Raw genomic sequence first — 20,911 nt, 5'->3', positions numbered from 1 at the left:
GAGGCAACATCCATCGTGCTCCAGCAGAGAGGACGTTTAAGTGGAAATGCCCCCCTGAAGATGTCATCTCAGGAACCCGGCGAGAAGTTTTTGTAGCTGTGTGTGCCCCATGTCCCTGCATGAGAACAAAGCCAGGGAAATCCTACGGACAGCGCACCTTACTGGGAGAATGATTTCCCCACAGAGCTAATAATTTCCTACTGATATTTCACAGGCAGTGTTTTAATGCTTATCCCTGGCCCAAATAACAGGTGGCATTTGAAAAGCCAGGCAGCAGCCCCCAAAATCCTTCACAGAAATAAAATCTTGAAGGGATTTTGGAAGTCATATTCATCTCAGGCTAAAATTATCTGCCATTTGACTAAATTGTTTCATTAGGACTCAGAAGCTTCTGGAGAGACTTGTGTTGTTTTTCACAGCAATGACTGGATTACAGGGATAGTCAGGAACGCCGGATCCTCAGAAGCCAGAGATAAGGAATTATGCTTCGCCAACATGATGCTCTTTAATCAGCTAAGTCCCACAGGAAGGGATAACTCTGCTTTCCACAGCTGTGCCTGGTGTGCAGACACAGCCTCCCTGGCTTAATCTACAACATTCAGATACTCAAGAAAACCTTTGTCTGCCTCAGTCAGCCTGCCCATGCTTTACTAGCCCATGATAACAAGGCCTGTATGATACTGAATCAGTACACAGCTCAGTATTGAATAATTATAAGAATTTATTTTTCCCCATTGTTTACTAATTAGTTTCCCTACTTAGCTAACAGAATAGCAGACTATGCAGAAAAGCAGCAGCAAATAAATCCCTCTCCTTAGTTAACCAACACACAAACCCCAGCTTGAATTTGCCAAGGAAGAGCAGCTTCTTTTCCTGCTTTTAAAACAGCAAAATACACACTGTACTGCCAAGGTGCCAAATCAGTTATCCACAGGTGGACAAGGCAAGCTGGAAAAAAGAACAGCCACAGCTCAGTTTTAGATTTGGCTTGCTCTGTGCTCCTGACCTTGCTGTCAGGATGGTATGAGGTGTACCCGAAAAGCAAACTGGAACCCAGCTCAAGTCAGCTGCCAGCACCGAGCCAGGATGCATCTGAAGAGCAAGAATATCCTGTTCTCGCGGCTGGCATTTTTTGGATGAAGCCTTATTGCGCCTCACTTCTTTTGTAACGCAAGCATTGTATCTCCCTCCTCTCGCAGGGGCATTGAAAAAGGATGCACGGAACACAGAAAGCAGCTCTGGCTGCTGTACAGCTGCATTATGAAAATGACTAAAGACCCCAGCTGAGACCAGGGAAAGCCACAGGAAGAACGTGGGCCTTGAAGTGAAACCGGAATGGCAGCAAATTGGTCCTGTAGATAACGAGTTCATGCTAGGCACCGCACGAAGCCAGAGCAGTAGCCCCAGCTGCATCCCAGCCGCAAGCCCCCCCGGCTGCCAGAAGCTCGGGGGCAGCGGTGGGCAGGGAACACGGGGGGCTCCAGGCTCTCCTTGCCACGTGCTTTGCAAATATCTCACGGGTAGGGACCAGCCTACCTCCGCACCGAGGGCTACCAGCAGCGCTCTGCATCCTGCAGCTGGCTTGGAGGATCGCTGAGGAGCCGTATGCTCGTTGCAGGTTAGCTTTCTGGAACCTGCGGGGAAAAAATAAGAAAAAAGAAAGACTCAGCCTTGACAAACTCATTGTACATTTCATTTGATGACAGATATGGGTGAAATTTTAAAACCTGCACATCAAAAATGCAGTATGTGACGCTCCGGTCTTTCACAGAAACTGAAAATGGAAAAGTGTCAAGAAATCGATTTCAAATACCTCGTTTCATTTCACTAATTAAAATAAATAGATCATGCATATTTACATATACTATATTTAATATCTTTCGTGATGCTTCAGAAGTATAAAAATAATCATTGATGGCTCAGTATCTTTTTATATCAACTCAGACTCTAGCAAAAGAATTCAAATTTCCATTTTGTATTCTATTTCAAGAAAGTGCATTTCCAAAAGGTCAGGATTTCCCGCATGTTGAAAATACTATTTTCCTACACAGGCCTATTTAAAATCTATTCAGAGACAGGTATTGCAGCTGTTACAGCAACCTTGCAGAGCAGGCAGCTCTGAGCCTTTCTGTATACATCTTCCACGCGTCGCACTTGTGGCAGCTTGCTAAAAGCAACATCAAGAAAAATAAAGATCTTTTCTTGATAGAGGACATTCAAGGTGAGGTTTTCTTTAAGCAAAGAAGGTTTGTACACGAAGTAACTTAGGCAAAAAAATCTCTTCTTTAAATGAAATATTCTGGTGCAGGGTACCTTCTCTGCCAAGGGAGGAAGAAAGCTTTAATACTCACTTGAAAAGGGAGTTTAGCCTAGGTCATAATGCAAGTTTTATTTTCAACTCTGAGGATGGAAGCGACAGCTCACAGCCACCCCGAGGTGTCCGCAGAAGCCAGCGCGAGGCTTTCTGTCCCCTCCCGACCCTCGCGGTCTCTCTGGTGGCAGCTCTGAAGGGGGCTGCTCCTCGGACCGGAGGCTGAGGGTGGAATTCAGTAACTGCTTCCCAAGGACACACACACACAGAAGCTCCTGTGCTCTTCACACCCCGAGAGATGCTGAAGGCCGATCTGGACCCCAGTGCTTTTACAGCCTTTCTGGGCCCCAGTTCAGAAAAGCTTTTAAGCAAGTGCCTAAATCCCTCTTCATGAGAGCCAGTCCTTAAAGCTAAACACATACCTGCTATGTTGAACTGAGGACAGCAAGAAAATGCAGGAGGTAAGGTACAAAAAGGGCGTTCAGACTGTACCACTTATTTTAAGAGATTTGATATCAGTAACGTTCCTTACTTTATAGGGGTGCCTCCTTTTCCCTTAAGGCTTTCTTCCATTATGCAGTAGTACAGTACATTTAACCACAAGCTGAGAAAACCCTTTCCTTTTTTCCCCTTGCTCCTTGAATCTCGGGCTTTTAAAATCTCATTTGAGATGCCACGGATTCATGTTTAGCTGCCATCCCTGAAGATGAAGTACAGGCAATAGAAGACACCCAGCCCATTAGGCAACATGGTACTTAGCTCCCTGAAGACTGTGCTCAAAAAAAGAAAAGGAAAAAAAAAAAAAACACAGACTTTTAAGACTAATTGGTTCCAAAATATACTCCCCATTCGCTCCCATTATAGCCCCTCTAGGGATAACTTCAGTAAAATAACTAGTGATATTTAGGTAGCTGACGCTAAGCAGGCTACGCAGTGAGACTGCGGAAGATAGTCCCCAGGCATTTTTGTCACCCAGCTGTTCAAATGTTTAAGCTTCATAAAAATGCACCTCCCTGATAGCCTCTCAGTTTGTCTTTGTCCTCTCAAGCTCCATAACAACCCATTTTCTGGACCTGTGCTCACCTCTAGCACGGAAGGCTCCCTGACAAGCCATTCCCTCTCACATTTGTTAATCTACCAGATGACATTCGCGAAACCCCAGCTTGGCATTTTCTGTTCTCTCGTTCAGAAATTCCCATTACCCACTGCACAAGGCTCCAGCTCCGTAACTGATGCTGAATTGAAAAATCAATACTATTTTGAGGAAGAAGCTTTGATAAATAAACAGAGTATTTTAAACCAGGTAGGATTCTAAGCCAAAGAGAACTTACCCCAACCACCAGCAGCAGCCAGCACGGCCCCGGAAAACTGTTCCTAGCGCAGTGCTCTCAAATTTACAAAAGGTGGGAAAATTGAAGTTCTGCTTGTGGTCCAAACTCAGTTTGTGGCATCAGATTTTTTGTACAAGCACAAGTCCCTGAAAACTGGGGACTTCAGATAAAAATCAAGCTTTCCTGGTAGTGGAGAATAGCTTGCAAGTAGACAACCACATGGCAAAAAATCTACACCCTCAGGACTTATCTACAAAAAATCTGTTTTCCAGTAATAACATGGCTGTTTTGAGACGATTGATCTTAAAAATCTTGGGCCAGACAACAGTTTCTGTACCACTGCTTGTTAGTTTGACAGTCTTGCTCTCCTTGTCTGAAAAAATCAGTCTGGCCACCCTTGCTTTTGCTGCTTTAATCTGTTAAACCACCCCAGATGCTCCAAGCAAGCTATTACCCCTATTCCAGCTGTGCATTTTACTACGGCAGAGAGGAAGAGAGGAGCATTTTATGGAGACGTGGTGTTTTAAAACTTCTGTTTGCACATGTTAATCGGGATTAGTCTAACATCTATTATACGCACGGCTCAAAGCCTATTGTTAAGGAACACAAGCAAAGTTGTTCTGGAAAAAAAACCTAGGCTAGGAGTTGAATTGCTTGCACGTTTTGCCTAAAAAGCTTCTATTTGGAAGCCAAAACTCTTACGCTACCTAGAGCTTGTGGTGTTCATTATCCTGAAAGAAAATAGAATTTAAAAACTGATGATGGGGACCAGACCTTTAAGATGACAGAGTGATGAAAGGACAACGTGCTGTTGTAACAGCGCGAGAGGGGGAAGCAGCAGGCCAGAGAAGCGCTCCCTCTGAAAGCAGGGAGATGTAGCGGATCAGCAGATAAAAACATGCAGGTAAAAAGAATACCTGCTCTTTAACTTAATTCAGTTATGAATATCCTGGTAGTGCTTGCTAAACTCTTTAAGCAAAAAATTACCCAGGCCTGTATTTTACTGGGCCCTCCACGCTGTATGCCTAGCAAGTACAGTTCACTGGCACCACACCTCCCAACTCCTCCGTTGGTTTCCTTCCACGTCTAACGAGACACCTGACACTCCTAAGTGCTTTGCTCCTGAAAAAATACAGCTCTCAGTCCTCTAATTAGCTACACCACATCTATTAGCCTGAAAACTGCCTCGCTTAACATCTCCAGTCCCACTAACGCGGCTCTAAACACAGTTTTCCCAGCTTCGATACCTGTGACAAGGCTAATTGCTACTCTTACTGTTTGTCACATTTCAGATGGTGTTGCCAGCGCTTTATTGAAAAATAAAGAAAAAATGGCCGCAGCTCCGAAGAAGTAAACCTGTATGGAAAAATGGGGAGCTAATAACTGGCGAGTGTAAGCACCGGTATATCCTAATATAGTTCTGGGGCCCTTATACAGTGAGGCTAGTAAAATTCCAGTCCTACCAGAAGTCCCACCCTAAACTTCAACTTTCCAAGCACGAGGCGATGCCGAGCTGAGCAATGCAGTGCCCTCCTGTGCCTTAGCAGGGGGCTCCTCTAAAAGGCCAGGTGCTGGCCTAAGGCTGCTTCTATTATAACAAACACTGTGCCCTCCAAGGAAAAAAAACGGAGTTCCAGGTTAGAAACAAGAGCGTTTGGCAATGTGAGAACACACGTCTGTCCAAGTCACTTCCAAACGAAAATTAAGACGTGCAGACGTGCAGAGCTGCCACGTCCAAAGGTCTGTGTCGCCCTACCAATACGTGAACAAAAAAGCTCTTTCTGGTGGCCATCCTGCTCGAGATACCTTTTGCAATGCCCTACCTAAGCTGCATTAAAAATGCCAGCTCCAACTCTTCAGAGCTCACTGATGAACCGTGGGCTTCCCGGGGACAGCCCGTGCAGACCCCTCCGTCACGCTCCTGCCCAACCAACATCTCCTGCGGCAACGGCCCCTCCGCGCCGCGCCGCCTGCTTGCTGTAGGCTCAGGATGCTACCCCTGGCCACTGGGCCTTGCCATTTAAAAATGTAATCAATGCTGACATTATCAGGAGCATGAAGCCTAAGCGCCATTAATTGTTAATGAGGGAAGTTTCGCTTTCGGGTGTTGTAGCTAGCGAGCAAAAAGATGTCTTTGAGCAGCTATTTGCTGCATGAGGCAAATTCCGTGTTATTGGAAAAAAAACAACACTGCTACCGGTTTGAGCCCTACCCCCCACCCCATGTCCTAATTTATTTTAAAATAATGAAGGGAAAAGGGAAAAAGTCCTCCAGCTTTTAGAAAACAGTGAAGGAAAACACTGTTAGGGAAAAATCAAAGAGAAAGCTCAAGTTGGTCTGAAAATCCTGCAAGAGCAGCACTGCACTCCCCCAGCTGGCTGACTTGCAGTAGCTAACCAGCAAAGAGGCACAAATATATAATTTTCTTTTTTTAACCTGACTGCTTAAACTCTTCAGTGAGGCTGAAATAAACACAGGCTTACCTGCTGATTCCTTTTAGAAATGCATTGTTGTTACCATCACCCTTGTTTTGAAAATGTAGCAGTACCTACTCGTGGCGCATCAACGCACAAAGTACCGGAGGGACCGACCCTTCCCCCAAAATCTTACAGTTCACACATGCAAACAACACGCACAACCAACGATAAACCATAAGGCCCAGTTACACGGCCTGCAAAGCTGAAACGGTTCGGCTCAAGTTTTCACGAAGCACCTAAATAGGGAGTCCTCACTTCTAATGCCCCAAAGCCAGCAGCTGAGTGGCAGAGCTCAGCAGGGCTGGGTTTTTTTGTTGTTGTTATTTTTTTTTTCTGTCCCTTGTGTCCAAGAAGCAGCAAGCAAAGACTGAGCTTGATGACCGAAGTCACAGCTCCTGCTCCTTTCCATTGGTGGTTTCCAGGCGCAGTAACGTTAATTTAACGCTCAAACCCTCCCTGAGGGTCACTGCAGATTAACAGAAGAAACAGCAGCTATTTTCATTACATTCTCCTCTGGGGCTTGACACGAACAATGCGGTTGATGCCACCATGATAACGTGCTCACCTCTGTCTGACATGCTGCCGTAGCACATCCTGCTCTATGAAGGAGGGCCCCCGGAGAAGACACGCTAGGCTGCTTGCCCATCCTTCGAGAGGCAGTCACAGCACGGTAACTTTGCTGTTTCCCAGCTTTGTGAGGGTCTAAAGACGTGCTCCCTCACCTCCCGCTCCCATCCCAGGGAACACCTTGTGCAGGGCAACAGAACAGAACCAGGCTGCCACAGGTGACAGCAGGGCGCATTTGTACAGCAGCACAGCAAACACCTCCGGTGCCCACGCTTCATCCAGCTGTATGCCTCGCTGCCCAGTACAGGGGAACTCCTAGCGAGGTTAAACAACACAGCGTTTCCATCACAGTTTGACGCTATACCGGAGCCCATAAGCTAGAAAAAGTTTCATTTCACTTCTTCCTTCAGCTTCAACATCTCCGCACGGCTTTGATTTTCCAGGCTCCAGCCTGAGTCCCCAGACAACTGCTGCCAGCGAAGGGAGATGAAACATGTTTTTGGTTTTTGTTTGTCTCAAAGCAGCAGATGATTATGAATCACAGTCACATTTTGCAAAGCTAATGAGCATAACCGATACGTGCCGGTCCTCTTTCAGACGGCAGGAATTGTGGGAGGAGCAAGAGCGTTCGGTGCGAGGTACAGAGCCAATTGCCACGCCAGCTGAATGCAGACAGACTGAATACAGCAGGACTTAAATCACTTGCCTGTATGTCAGATGCTCGTGTTCATCTGGTTAACGCTTTAGAGCGGGCGCGCTATTTTTAAACCACAAAGACATCACGTGTGCCGTGCACCACATCTGCCAGATATTCCCACCTAGTACCAGTGCGAGCTCGTTTAACCTGGCAGGTGAAAGATGAACCGTGCAGGAATAACGAACTCTGAGCAGGAAAGGCCTCCCCTCCTAACAAGTCACGCCTCCTTATCTGACCTTTCGTCTGTTCTTCTGCTCGCCATCCCTGCAGAAAGCACCTGTAGCAGACCAGTCTGGAGTTTATTTAGACAGCTTCTTTTATTGATCTAATTAAAAAAAAAAATGGCACTGAAAGAAAGGGAGAGGAGGTGAGGAAGACAGCGCTCATGGGTTTTATCCACCAGCACGGTGGACGGCTGCTGCGTGCACTAACCGAGAAGCTGGGAAGGTCTGCTGTGTTTCTCAGCAATTCCCTGCACAGATTCGCCGTATCTACGTTTTAATGCTTTCCTGGTGGTTTAGGTACCTAACTGTGCCCTTGGTCAATCAGCCCAGGATCACAATATTAATGTCTGAAGACATCAGATAGCCAGATAAATTATAGCTGTGTCAGATGAGACAAGCGCACGGCGAGAGTTGGGTATTAAAAAATGTTTAGACAAAGGTGACATTCCTGAAGCGAGGCAGTTATTTTCCAAGCATTTTGAGCAGATCAAGAAAGGGTAAAAGTGGGTTGATAATTACCAAAGTCGTGCTGTCTAGCGTCTTCGGCTCTAACACCTTTCAAGATTGATGATAGTTTATTGGTAAGAACGGGCGCATTAAACATGTCATCGGCAAATTTAGTAACGATCAGGGCTACCTCAGGGGGCCGAGGCTTCACGCTGCGGGTTTCAGCGCTTCTGCCCGCAGTCCCCAGCCCAGCCCAGCGCTGCCCCGCACACAGCCACGCGCGGCACCTCCTCGCTCGCAGAGACCGATGCTGCCACACACCCCTCTCTGGAGAGGCACTAAAACCAAACTCTAAGTGTCTTGCGTGAACAGTTTGTCTACAGAGCTTTCAAATTCCTCTTCTGCTTGGGTCACCTGCTAAGGACAGACCCCTCCGCAGACAGTTTTCTAATCTGTCCTCAGACACAGAGGATGCAGCTTCCAAACAGCGCACCTTCCTGCTTTGATCTCACTGTTCCCACGTAAATATGAAGTGGCCGAACCTGAGCTCCCATCAATCTTACATCTCCAGTTTGTTCCTACAGTCTTGTTTTCTATCTCAGCACAGCACTATGTTATGCTGCTACCCTGGAGCTGTGGCATAATCCTTGTTATTTACTTTCTAGTTTCCTACTCAAATCCAGACTTATTTTCCCCTTACAAGTTGCTTGCTTTTTTTAATTTTGCAATTCATTTTCGACAGCTGCAAAAGATTGCCCTGAATATAAAATGACTGTCTCTAAAGTTATCCACAAATCCATAAACATCTTGGCTAAGATGCAAATAACGTAAGCTTCCTAGCTGCATCTTGTTCAGAGACAAATGTCGGAGGCTGAGGTTGCAAAGCATCCAGCCCATTTTTCCTCCGACAGGATGCTTGCATTTGGGTGCCATGGCAGGAGAAAGACTGCCTGGGACAAAATCCAGCTACATGGCAGTAGATTTGCAAAGCCTGCTGTGTGGTTTTTTGTTCTGTACCAGACACTTGACCTAGTGTCCTCTAGAGCAACCTCTGCTGACTTCAGCAGGTGCTGGCTTGGGTCCCAGGAGCACCGGTGCCAGGAACCTTAGGAGAATAAACCCTGTTCTTGCAAATTTGAAGGCTGATTTTGCAAGCTTATGAGGTGTGGCTACGTTGGATTGGCTTTAGAAGAGGAATTAAACATTATCTGAACAAAACCTGAGCTAAGTAACTACAGCATTAAGCAGGATTAGAAGTACAGGCCTTTGGAGTTGCAAGTTTAAAGGCAAGTTCAAACCACCTGAATGCAGACTGGCCTGCGGCACAAGCCCTGAACATGAGCAGGGGAGCCTGGCACCAAGAGAGATTCGCTTTCTAACCAGCAAAAGAAGACAACCCTTCCCCCCAGCCTGTCCCTGAATGCTCTGAGATTGAAAAATATGCCTTTTATGCTCTGTTTTCACACCCTTCAGATGCGCTTGGCCCTCTTAGCACCGAGGATGCTGGAGGGTTAACATGGTGATGCTCTCAGCAGGGGGAGGGAGGGGAGATCCCATGCTTCAAAAATAGCTGCGGGGTACGAGCGCTTTTCATAAAAGGCCCAAATTTCCAGAGACACTGGCTTTGAAACGCATTAACATGTGGGTCATGCAATTTGAAACAACCACGTAGCCTTAAAAATGCGAGCTGTCGGCTGATGATCCCCTTTGCAAGCCTCCCCTGAAGTTCTGCCCCGTCCACACACCCCTGCTCCAGAACCAAGCTCGAGTGGGGCGTCCCTCGGTGCCCCATTTCCAGGCTGCACCGTCCCAGCAGGATCTGCGTGCATGCGTGAGCACCGTGATATATGGGGCTGAGGCACATAATCGGAGCAACAGTTCAGTCTGTTGATATATTAGCGTAATACTCGGGATGATGCAGGAGTATCAGAACAGGCCCATCTGATAACATGTACGAGTAATTCATCACCAGAATGAGTTGCTTCAGTGATGTATTACACGGGAAAAAAAGAATGCACCATCTAAGGGGGGAAACAGGTCCAGCAGAAGAGGAAGCTGTTTATTTCCAGGGCGAGATATTCACAGAACCTAAAGGGCTTCTTTGTCACCAAGGCACCGGCGCTGTGCAAAAACACATGATGTGCATCCACCCTCTTCATTCCCACCCTCCAGTACAAATCTAGTTAGCTGACCACTGGGAACAAAAGAAACTTCATTTCATATGCGCTAGAACCACAAACCTGAGCGCTGCATTCAAAATTCATATCGAGAATCCCCTCGGATTTCTTCAGAGTGTGGGATCTGCAGTTTAAGCACTTTACAACTTTGCAGATTAAAATAAATTCAATGAAGTGATTTTTAATTTCTTATTCTATATTGATTTGCTTCTTTCTTTTGGCTTTTTGAGCCTATTTAATTTAGTCCAAACTAATCCAGTTGGCTAGTGGGAGGAACAGAAGGGAGGGGAGAAGAGCCTCTTCCCTTATAAATCCAGAGTGGCTTGTGTTCTTTAATATCTGCAGTATATAAGTTCTTTGTATCTATAGAGATGACAGAACAGTGTAATGAGAAATGATTTTGAAGTAGTAATTTAAACCCTATACAATAATGACAGCAAGAGATAAATAATTAATGTTGCACATTTTTTCAGTGCTTTTCATCTCAGGGAGTCTCCAGGCTCCTGGCAGTCTTTATAATTGACAAGAATCAATTCACTCAGTGTTCACACATCCATCCAAACAGAACACAGGCCCTGCAAAAGAACATGCGGAGAGCGCACTGCAGACAAGGCTGGGACTGGAAGTAACGAACGTTTCACAGCAGAGGCGGCTTCAGGGGCACAGGAAGCTATTGGCCTAACCAGAATTTGGCTGGAAGTCACGGGTTGTCACCTGTGCATTTGCCAAAGGTGTCACTGAGTGGTTTGGAAAACCCTCGGGTTTGTCTTACTGCCCACCGGGTGGAGGTGAGCTGATAAAGGAAATAGATGCAGCACTGAACTGCCAGGCAGAAGGCCAGCCCAGGTGAATCCAACATCACTTGCTGGCACCCACTTAAAACAGACAGTGCTCAAAGTCTCCTCTAAGAGCTGAGCACTTGCTGCTCTCAAGCTATAAGCTGGCACCAGTCACCCCGTGACACCTTGTGATTTTATTTGTCTTCTTCCTGAGCTACCCTTCCAGTTCAGAAATGCAATTCCCTTTCCTGAAGAGCCCACCTTCCCCAGCACCCCCCCAGCCAACTGCTATCCGAAGTGCAGCCCGCTGATTCTGGAAGCCTGACGGGAATACGGCTGCAGAACAGCAGCAGCATTAGCAATTATTCTCCCCGTGAACCAGTGTACAAGAAAGGAACACACTAAGTCCTACATGCTACAAAAGCAGAACCAGCCTTGTTTTTGAAGAGACTCACACAAAACATTTTATGCTTCCCCACCACCACCACCTTTTTCATGCCTGGAGAGGCAATAATTTCATTAAATGATTAAGTGCTTTTATTCCTCTGACTCATAGTTCATAAGACATATGAGCATGAATATCAATTAGAGTTTCTTACAGAGAAAATGGGACGGAAAGAAAACATTCCCGAGCAGTGTAGCAAGCATGAGCTCAACTGTCCTTAGCACCCCGGTGTAAATCAGCAGCAGCTCTGTCGAAGCAGCTGGAATACATGGGGGTAGAACTAGTCCCACACGGGAAGCTGCTCGAGCAGCTCCACTAACAGCTAATGGAGCTAAGTCAGGACTAAAAACTTTCCTTCAGGTGAGTTTTAATGCTGGAGTGCAACTCCTTACTTCCCCAAAACAATGGAACCAGCTGGTTAGCTTCCCCTCAAAGCACTCAGACAGATGAAGGAAAGCTTGACAGAGATGTTTGAAGAATGACACAGAGCAATGATTGTTTCGTCGGTGGGCGAGAGATCCCTGTGCAACTAATCATTTCCAAAATACCTTGAAAAATGGCACATACCATCTTGCAGAATTACTGCTATTGGGATGTTTCCCCACACACACGCCCTGGTGGAAAAGAACAGAGCTGAAGCTTAGCTAAAGCGAGGGCTTCAGAAAAAGATGGATTTTGTTTACGATGCCCACCAGCGAGCTGGAGCAGGGCGAGCACGGGCTCCATTCTGCCTGCTCCGCTCTGAGAATAGCAACCTCCAGCCTCCAGAAATAGCATTTCATCGCCACGAGAAGCAGAAGGTTGCACTTTTTTTTTTTTAATTAAGCCAGCTTGACTGGAAAACATCCATTTATAAAGGAAGTCTCAATGAGAAGAAATTTGCATTTATTGATACCTAAGCATTTTAATTCAGTGCTCTTTGCTCATTTTCAGCTAAAAGCTGCATCATTAGTGCCGCCCTCCCAAGATTTCAATGGCTGAGGCTGTAGCCATCAAGAAACATCCATTAACTATTCCTCACCCACTACTGTCCTCTTCATTTGAGATTACTTTTCTTAATCGTCCCGGATTTCTTTCCTGGACTTCAGAACATTAAGAATTGCAGTAATTAGGTACCTAAAGAGAAGGTAGTGAGAAATGGTGGGGCTGATATGTTTCAGATTATTTACGTACATCATCGTTTCACGATTGGAAAATGCTTTATTTAAATGTATTTAGAGGAGCATAACTGTTTAAATTTGATTTAATAAGACAGTAACTTTAGGCTTAAAACCTTCCACTAATGGAACACTACTCAGCGCAGTTTCTGGAAGTTTGATGAATAATAAGGGGGTTTGTCTTAAGGCATTCACATTCCACTCAGCCTGATTTAAGTAACACTTGAATACGGTTTGCTACGGCTGTTAAATTCCCCTTTGCTAGACCAGAGCTACTCAATTTCACTAGACTAGAGCTGCTTGATTTTAAATGAAATCAGAATGGAAGTTATTTTGAATACAGGTGATTTTAACTAGCCTTATACCAACCCAGGATAGCACAGTTAAGCTGCTATAAAACTTGAAGTTGCTCTTAGAAATAATTTAAGTTCAGCCGGTGGTTTTTCTAGTGTGGAAAACCCCTGATTTTCCATGAAGCCATGTGTAATAGTTTGGAAATTTGATGTTTCAGTTGCTTCTGCTTCTAGAAAACTAATTGCAAAAAGGGAGCAGCTGAAGAGATAGGAGTTTGATTTTTCTATTAGGGATCCTACAAGGAAAGGACTAAAATAGATCCTCAGGAGATGCAGGTTTCTCTGAGCCCTAGAAGTATTGCCCTGGTCTGTACTAAATCCTCACTGTTTTCTCTCCCTAGGAATTAATTTCAATTTCAAGAACTGTCAATCAATTTCTAAATGGCAAGTTTTAATTACCACCTCATTTTATGTTTTCGTTGCTAAATTTATATGCCAGCAACAGCTACTGGACATGAACTTTCATGGAAGTGCACAGTACTTTTCTCCTGGGCTTAATATTTATCATCTAGATCAAACAGTTGCAGAAGGTTAAAGGAGGCAGGGTGCCCAGAGACATCAGCTGGACCATATTCTGTAGTTGGGATGCCTTGCTTGCCTCCAAGTTACGGCCTTCGGGGACGTAGCTGTAATAAATAATAAGCAACATCTATTTCATTCTTTAAAATGCCTGTCCAATTTCTGGAAGAAACATTCCCTCAGTGGAGCTGGTTTTTCTACCAGGCACAAATGAATACGCCCCGAGTCAACTTTGGCTGCCAGAGCCCCGCAGGAGCCAGAGGAAATATTCCACTTACGCTTCTGAAGTTCTGGCTCCAGATGACAAAGAGGTGTGGGAGTTGCAGTAGTTTCATTCAAGCCCACAAGTAAATGAAAATCAGCTTCTGACTACACGGGCCCTTATACTACACCGAGCAAGCACTGCCTGTCGATTCCCCTGTCACAGCACCACACTGCAGACTTAACCATAAGGGCATCCTCCAACGAAAGGTCATGCAACTGCAAGAAGAGAAAAGCACTTTCAGAGACCAGATGCAGTAGCAGAAAGCATTCAGAGAAGGACATTTGTGTCAGAGGAGAGCCAAAACTGAGGCCACCCCGCTACGGTACCGTTTACTCAATGTGTAAACTCAGGAGAACACCTATTGCTTTTGTAACTATGAGCAGGAAAAGCTGCAGAGATTGAAAAATAATTCCATAAAACCCATCACTCTATTAGTTTTTCAAGCCTTTTATGGATGGAATCAGACAAGCTTCCTGAGTGGCAGCAGGGAAGGTAAGTTTTGGCTTGTAATTCAGTATTTATCAGAGGGTTTAAAGCGGCTTTGGTAACCACTGAACATATGGAACCTTCAGTAAGTTGCATCCAGCGAGGTGCATGTTTTTGCCTCCTTGCTGTTTTCTCAGCACTGAGGTCTCGTCTCAAAGGTCAGACCGGTAGGAAACCCAAGCCTAGTCAAGAGCTCCTTCAAATCAAGTTAACTTTTTGCTGTATTTCAGTGCGCTTTGAGTTAGGAACCAGGAAACATGGATAGTATTAAACCTGCTCGAAACAGACAGCCATGGCAGCTGGGGCCGAGCTGCTCTCACACGCGCAGTAGAGGAGAAGCATACGGCCAGCTGCAGCATCAGGTCAGGAATCAGAGCCTCTTGACCATCAGCAGCAACCTCCAGCACAGCCTCTCACAAAAGGTTTTACGTGACATAAATAAAAGATGAGCTTTGCTAAAATCCAAAGGGGCAGACGACAGCCTCTCAGCACTAAGACTTGCCTTGTTGCAGATGTACACGATTATAACTTCCAGAGAGGCTCAGCTTCGAGCTCCTCTGGGACACGGGACCAAGCCAGTCAATGATTGTGTCTCCAGCAGGGATCATCCGCTCCTCAGTTTGATCTGTTGTCTGCTCACTTTTCCTTTTAGCGCTTGTGAATGAGAACAGCATGGGTGATGGCCACTGCTATCGAGTGCCACTGATTCGTTTTCAGCCCTGTGTTGATTTCATATTGATCAGTGAACTGAAAGACTTAGTCAAATTCTGTCTCGGCAGAACTATCCGTGATGCTTCTGTTCTGATGTTTTCAAAGAGTGCAGAGCTCTTCCCTTCTCTCACGGTTTCTGTGCAGTGCGTGGTGAAGCTATTTATCACGTAACACCGAGCCAGGCCCTTTTCCAAGGGCCCCGTTGTGCCACCGTACAAAAGCAGTAGCAGCAAGGAAGCTCAGAATCAAGGCTGCAGTCTAACAAGAAATATTAATGCAGAAGTCAGATTTAGGAACACTATCCTTGTCTTGCACATGCAGGATTTCAGGATGGAAAGATGAAGGCTCTTAGCCTTTTTGCACTGATATAGATATATAAAATTCTAGAATTAAACCCTATCCCCCAGTCCAGTGTCTTAAATGCAAGACAATTTCCATTGACATAGATGCACAGCATACACAATATCTCAAAGACTGCCTGCAAAAATTATGATGGTCTGACATCAACAGCTGTGGGTGAAGAAACAGCTTCCCCATCCCTCCTTCCCAAGGCAAAACCAGCGTGAGCTACATTTTGGGTTTTCATCTGCCAGGAGCAGCGATTCTTGTCTCCCAGGGCACTGAGCAGACAGCCAGCTGCTTCCTGACCAGGTCAGCCATTTAACGTGCCCTAATAAATATCTCTCTGTTGTCCAGAGTATTTGTGATAAAGGCTAAATACACGATTTTGGCAGAAATGTCCTTACAAGTTTGTGGCCTGTAAAACTGTCAAGACAAATGCCTTTTTACATTTACTTTCTTCAAGTTGAGCTAACACGTAGTTATCAAGGGAAGTAGCTTAGATAACTATTGACTGTGACTGATCACTGGATGGACCTTCCTCTGTGCCCAGCACTGTTTAACTTTTTTTTTTTTTTTATAGTTTCTCCCCTGAATGTGAAGGCAGAGTTAACTGCAGGAGCTGCAGTAAACACAGGAGGTGAGCTCAGCACCCCTACTGCTACAGAGAAGGCGCATTAGGAAAATAAAGCACAGGAGCTTTTGAACGCTGGTCCTGTGAAAGCAGCAGACTGCCAGCAGTGGCCTTGGTTTACGCTCAGAGCTGACAGCACATGCTCCGGCAACAAATCCTCCTGGCTCCCCACACTTCTTCCTCCATCTGAAGACACAAACCGCTAGCAAAATGCTGTCATGGATGCCCTAGGTGTAGCTGAAAGGAAGCAGACAGCGCAGTGGTTTGTTGGTATGCAGACGTGTTTGGTCATACTGGTGGTTTTTGTCAACGTGGACACCATTCAAATCAGAGGATGTCTTTAGCTACCAAAATTATTTGCGTCAGTCACAAAACGGTTGTCGAAAGGAAACCACTCAGTCCTTACTGACCTGCGCTAAGCTGCCAACAGCGCCAAACCCAGTCCCTTCCGCAGCAGCCCAGCTTGAGCCAAGAATAGCAGGAGGGAAAAATAACATTTCTGACTCTAGAAAGAGGTGAACGCAATATACCTGTGCCTGTTATTACCTGCAGTCTGTTATAGCAGCAATAATTCCAGGTAATATAGACAGGGCTTTTTATTATACAGTCTGAGCAGCCAACAGTTCAGGGTTAACAGGTTATGTACCTGTACCTGTTTATTATGCAGTCTGTTGTATTGCAGATTAAATTGCTTTTTCTTTCTGTGTACAAAAGGACTGAGATTTTACATCTTCAAGCCAAACACCGTGTCTTTCACGAGAAATTCATTTCTTCTTGGGCTATCCCCTGCTTTTCCAGCACTTACTTCTTACACCAGACACGCCTGCTAACTGCTGCTTCTGAAGAAGGAGCTTCGTGTAGCTGTGGTCTCCTTTCCGACAGCTCTGCGATTTTGCTGGCTTAAAGCAACATCATGTCTTCTTGTATCACGTTATCTCAATCAAAATGCAGACACGGAATGAATATTTGATGCTGTGAGGCAGCAAAGGACCAGTAACACAAAGCTCACTGTTTCAAAGCAAGCATCTTTGTGCAAAGCGTGGTTTAGCTACAGCTCCTTTCCTCCTGCTCTTCATTACAGGTATACCACAACTTTGTCTTAAAAGTTCGCTGTAGTAGAGAATGAACTAAACATATGAGAATAATGCATTGCAAAGAAAGCTGAGGACCTGGCCTATCCCAGCAAGAACAAGAAATGAGCTTGCTGCAAGCCTGTCTTCACGTTTACCTGCTGAATTTGGTACGTTCGGAGACCTATCTGGAACGTAAGTTTCACGTCACAAGTGCTCTGCAGGGCTACCTATCAGAAAGGGATGCGCTCACGTGTAATACCCAGCACCAAATGCAACACATACAGCACGGTTGTCTCCTACTGTGCCACTGCTGCAACCTCAGGAATGCACTCGGGGACTGCAACTGCCATTTTTCTATACGTTTGGATGTACAGAATTGAAAGGCAATGCAACATCAGCAATGTCAGTTGTTAACCCCTACTCAAAAAGATATGAAGCAAGTTCCCTGGGTCCACTCTGAGGGATTAAGACTTTTAACGGTAGGTGAGCACAGGACTAGCTCAGCAGGATAAGCTTTGCTCCTCGAGACGAGATGGGAGCATCAGCGCTCACCAATCTGTACCCTAAAAATCTGCCAGCTGAATCCCACCTTTGGACTGCAGGGGTATCTTTGACATTAACTTCCATTCAAAGCCAGCTCATTCCAGCAACATCAAACAGGTACAAAATTAGTACAAGAGGGAAGGCAAAAAATCAATTTGGAGTAATTCTGCTCTTACATGATTGTACTCAGTCTTTTTCTACCTGTTATTGCATATTCAATTCCAAGTTTTCACGGCCTTAAAAAAAACCTGGTGCTGGAAGGAATTAACTTCCCCTTGTTCTGCTAATAGAGCAATTTTCCACTTGTCACTAAAAATATCAAGGTAGGAGGTGTTTGTAGCAAGGGTTACATGTGAAGAAAGGGAATTTGGCACAGGCTGCAGGACACCATTTGTCTGCAAATGTCAAAATTTCATGAAAGAGATTTCATCCTTTTTCACAGACAAAAGACCCTACGGTAAAGCAATTCACCTCCAGGTCTCTCCCTATGCTAGAGACGGAAAGAAAACATGGGAAACCCCACTTACACCACCCGGGAGCTGCAACCTGCGGGAGGATTAGAGGAATAGCTTCGCTGGGCAGGGCTAATCCCGAAGTTCATCCCTTCTGTTCCTGCTGCTCACCTCCACCAGCCCCAAGCTCAGCTGATTTCTCTGTAGGAATTCATTTCACTAGTGCCAGAACACAGCCCACGGAAGAAAACGTGGGAAAAATCAGCACTTTACAGGTCTGAAGGAAAAAAACATCATCTCTGCCTAAGTTTCTTCTCCCCGAAACAGGGTGGCAGCATCCTTTCTTCCACATCTCTCTATTCATCAGAAGATAGGACTCAGCGTAACAGCACTGATTTCAGACAGCGGCTACAGTCATTAGTCTAACAAAATAAAACTCCGTGCAATTACAGACCTACGTCTGGTGGACTGATTCCAGGTAACACGTCCCCTCCTAATGCCTCACCTCCACATTCTCCCTGGCCTGTGTTGCAGCGAGTCCCTTAAAAGCAATCAGCCCTGGTGAACTCCTCTGCCTCCTCAGGAATGCAGCAGGGTTCTGAGAGCAGTTCTATCTATATGGAAATGCAGATTTCAGATCTATCCGTCCTAGTAATCAAATCCAGAGGAAACAATCCCCTAATATGGAGCTAATAAAAGCTGATTTTAAGTCAGCCTGAAGCTATAAGCAATAAGGAGCAGATTTATAATGGTGGCTTTCATTATTGCTGTTTTTGTTCTTTACAGTCTACACCAGCATAAACCTATCGGTCAGCTCGCTACTGAATTTACCTGTATTCCCTAACCTCCCTTAGCTCAAACCATGCTTCTTCTTCCATTCAAATGGCTCTAAATCTGCCTGCCTACACAGAGAGGTTAGGTAAATCACGGTAGCTTTTCTTACTTCAATGAGCAGGCTGAGAGGCGAGGCAGGCAGCCTTTCCCCACATCCCTCCGGCCTCACGCTCGCAAACACAAGCCCTGTGCCATTAGAAGGCAGCGCTGCCCCCAGAATTATTGAGCAGTCATCAAAATCCTTTTTCAGGTACCAACAAGGCTATTAACTTCAGAATGAAAAACAGTCACTGTAACGGGAAGAGATGAAAACATGAGAAGTCCTGGGCCTTAATATGGCCAAGTGAATTTTTCCTGTTTCCTCCCGCCCTCCTTGCCCCCGGGGATCTTTCGCTATAAAAAGCAGCAATCGTCTCGTATTGGGAATGGAGTCAATCCCTTCTCGGTGGTGCAATGAGGTGCTTCCACAAAACCCAGTGGAAGATGTTTGGCAAGGCCAAGCAGTTTACCAAGTGACAAGCAGAAGTTGAGAGAAACAGAACACGTTTTAAAAGATGTGGATAAATCAATCCAGATCAACCCCAGTGGAATCCATCTGTCAGTATATCTAAGAAATAAGCATCCTTCCATCTCAGTAAACTCCAGAGGATTATGTCACCTTTATTAAATCCTTTTTGGGCCAGCTTTATCCATGGTAAACACCATTTTAAACAAAAGTCACGCCACAAATTATTTTGACCTTTTGATAAAAGGACACTGGCACCACAGTGACTGCTGTATGATCACACTCCAGTATCTGCACTGACCATCTATTCAGATGAGCATTATCCATAAAATTCACTACATTACTGAAAACAATTAGTGTCAATCATTAGCATGCTTGGATTTCAAGAGGATCTTTATCAAGACCAAAGAGAGCACAAGCCATTTTGTCAGCTCAGCTCCTATCTATAGGAATTAGCAATATTTTCCTGCAGCAAAACAGAACTACAAACACAAATAAAAGCTTATTTTAATCAAGACATAGCCCCTCCTGAGACAGTAACTATCAAACCAGCCCATGCGGGGCCTCATTTCAATCAGCCAGTCGAGGAGTGAAGCCTCTCCGCAGAGCTCACACAGACTGACATAGGACACGCAAGCCTCAATCTCCAGGCCTCGTCTGCTGCAGCTTTGTGTGGCCAAGGTTAAAAACAGATCCTTCCATTTAAATCCTCCATCACACCGTCACCTGGGACTGCAGAGGACCAGGTGTCTTGTCTGAACTTATCTGGGCTGCTCAGCTCCACTTACAGAGGGCTGGCAAGGATCCGCCAGGCAGCGTACTGGAGCTGCACCTCAAGAAATGTAGAACCACGTCAGGAGTATTAGGGTTGTACTCATTACAGGAACAGCAGGACAATCAGACCCTCTGTCTCCAAGGCTGTCAATCTTCTTTCACTGCCGTTAAATTCCCTTGAAAGGAGCTCTCTGAAGATGTTAGACCATGCAAAGTTTCAGCCTGCTTTAACGTAAAGGCAGACATGCTGCTCAACAAAATACCCCTCCTCTTCAAAACAAAACACTGCTTTTGCACTAAGCTGAGGCATAAAACCCCCCAAATTTGGAACACGTCATTCATAATTATGGAATAGAGCAGCAGCTAGCAATCAATATGTTGCTGCATGAACACCGAGATACAAAACTAAAGCTGTAGTGAATCCTCCCTTTTTAAAATGAAAACCTGCCCTTCTGTGTGTCAGCTGCGGCTGAGGAGATCTTTGCTGATATTACAAAATGTCAGAAGAGAAGAGGCCATATCCTGCATTGCGATCCACAATTTAAGAAAAATAGATTTATGATCTCAAGGCTTACATTGCAGTGTTAGTGATTCGAGGAGGTGAACGGGAACCCCAGGCTCCAGCAGCAGCGAGTGAGAAAACTCGCTTGATTTCCAGGAATGACTCAAAATGCAAATTCGGAATATAAGAAGGCAGGAGCCTGGCCGAGCCTGCCCGTCCAATTAGGGCAGCTTCAGGAAAGTCTTCCTTTTTTTCTCATTTAGATTTGATCATGAGCTGGGAATAAATCAGGGCTAGAATGAAGGGAAA

The 20,911-nt window shown here is 45.4% G+C and overlaps 1 protein-coding gene across 2 annotated transcripts in view; it reads right to left on the bottom strand.

Annotated features, from left to right (window-relative positions):
* LOC308183008 (uncharacterized protein) overlaps window positions 1-20,911 on the bottom strand; it is a 61,029-nt gene that overhangs the window by 33,844 nt on the left and 6,274 nt on the right. For both annotated transcript variants that reach the window (XM_080568498.1, XM_080568497.1), the window contains exon 2: window positions 1,537-1,634. In XM_080568498.1, coding sequence (XP_080424624.1) covers window positions 1,537-1,634 — 98 coding nt within the window. The remainder of the gene's footprint in view (window positions 1-1,536; window positions 1,635-20,911) is intronic.

Source organism: Anser brachyrhynchus (assembly GCF_964034855.1).
Source record: "Anser brachyrhynchus genome assembly, chromosome: 26".
In the NCBI taxonomy this organism is placed as follows: domain Eukaryota; kingdom Metazoa; phylum Chordata; class Aves; order Anseriformes; family Anatidae; genus Anser; species Anser brachyrhynchus.
The sequence above is the reverse complement of the archived record's forward strand: the minus strand, read 5'-3'. Positions and strand labels throughout refer to the sequence as shown.